We start from the raw sequence: 1,867 nt of genomic DNA, 5'->3' as shown, positions 1-1,867 counted from the left end.
AATATTTTTAAGATAAATCCGATTTTTCTTATAGATAAATCTGAAATTTTAAAGATAAATCCGATTTTTGATAAATCCGACTAAAAAAATATATTATATATTTTAATTCGATTTTCCTATTTTTTAAAAACCTTATATCTTTATCTTAAAAAAAAATAGGATTTTCAGAATTTATCAGAAAAAATATCGATTTATTTTTTCCTAATCCTACTAGGAATAGGAATTGCTAGTATTTATCTGAAAATAAATAAATTTCGGATTATTACTGATATACTAGCATTATCAAATCATTATATTTAATCTGATAAATATCGAAAACAAATAAAAGTAAGAAATGATTGCATTTTTTTGAAAATGTATACTAATCTGATTTCATGCATGGATTTAACGTTATCTCGATTTTGTATAGGTTTAACTTTACATTCCTGCATATCACTTGAAATTATCTGATTAGGATAGATCATTCATACTGATTAGTTTACTTTCATGTCGAATATTGATAAAACTTATTAGATTTCATGCAATGGATTTAACTTTATCCTAGATGTATAAGTTTAACTTTACCTTCCTGCATATACATGAAATCGTTTGGATCATTGAAAAATATATTGTTATTTACTTGCATTGCTTGTATCCTAGTGAAAGAGTATGTGAATGATCCGATTATTTTCTTACTAATGGGGATAAACTACAAATATTTTTCAGATGTCAAAGATTGCGAATCTTGATTTCAGTGCTTTGAAAAGCAATGGTGACAACTACCTGGAATGGGCGCTTGATGCAAAGATCATGCTGCGATCAAAAGATCTTGGTGACACAATCACCAAAGACAAACCAAAGACAACAATTCCAGTGACAAAGACAAGTATAGAGCTATCTACATGATACGCCACCATCTCCAAGAGAACTTGAAAACTCAGTACATGACCATGGAAAATCCATATGACCTTTGGATCGCTTTACAGCGAAGATATGACCACCAGAAAACGGTGTTGCTTCCAAAGGCTCAATATGATTGGAAACACATAAGGTTCTTGGACTACAAATCAGTAGACGAGTACAACTCAGTCCTGTTCAGAATTGTGTCCTTGTTAAGGTTATGTGGTGAAAAAGTAACTGGAGAAGAGATGTTTAATAAAACTCTCTCCACGTTTCCTCAAACCAACATGGTATTGCAACAGCAGTACAGAGAGAGGAATTTCGCCACATATACTGAGTTGATAGAATGTCTCTTGTTGGCTGAAGCTAACAACGAACTGTTATTGAAAAACAGTGAGATGAGACCTCCTGGTACAGCTCCATTACCCGACATCTCTAAGCTGGCTATAGAGCCAAAGAAAGAGAGTAACCTTGTCCAACACAATGACCATCCCGGTCCAAACCGTGGAAGAAGTCAAGGACGAGGTCGTGGTTCTTTTAAAGCACACGGGCGAGGACGTGGTCGCGGTACCACACCCGGCTTTAGCCGTGGTCGTGGCCGAGGCCGTAGTGTGTCTTTTAAACCACAGATCAAAGCTGATCGATGCCACAGATGTGGTATGGGTAATCATTGGGCAAATAATTACCGAACTCCTAAGCATTTGTGTGAGCTTTACATGGAGAACTTAAAAAGAAACCCGGAAGCTAACATGGTTCGATACCCGGGATATGATGGTGATGATGATGATGACTTGGAAGACGTCCAGGATCACCAGCACGAGTCAGACAAAGTTGATCACATGGAGTTTGAAACTTCAGACATACTGAAATAAGGAATTAAAATTCCATATCGTTTTTTTTTTATTGTTTTCCCCTGGATTTGGTGTTCTTTAAGATTGTTTATCAGTGTTTGACTTGGGATTTAACTTTATCCTTATGAATGAATAAA

At 35.1% G+C, this 1,867-nt stretch overlaps 1 protein-coding gene across 1 annotated transcript; it reads left to right on the top strand.

Moving 5' to 3' along the window:
- The first annotated feature begins 881 nt into the window (after window positions 1-881).
- Window positions 882-1,751, top strand: LOC106298093. The gene has a single exon (XM_013734188.1). It carries the CDS (start codon window positions 882-884, stop codon window positions 1,749-1,751), a length of 870 nt encoding a protein of 289 aa, XP_013589642.1.
- The last annotated feature ends 116 nt before the right edge of the window (window positions 1,752-1,867 follow it).

Source organism: Brassica oleracea, chromosome C6, assembly GCF_000695525.1.
Source record: "Brassica oleracea var. oleracea cultivar TO1000 chromosome C6, BOL, whole genome shotgun sequence".
Taxonomy (NCBI): Eukaryota; Viridiplantae; Streptophyta; class Magnoliopsida; order Brassicales; family Brassicaceae; genus Brassica; species Brassica oleracea.
This window is presented reverse-complemented; position numbering and strand designations above follow the sequence as displayed.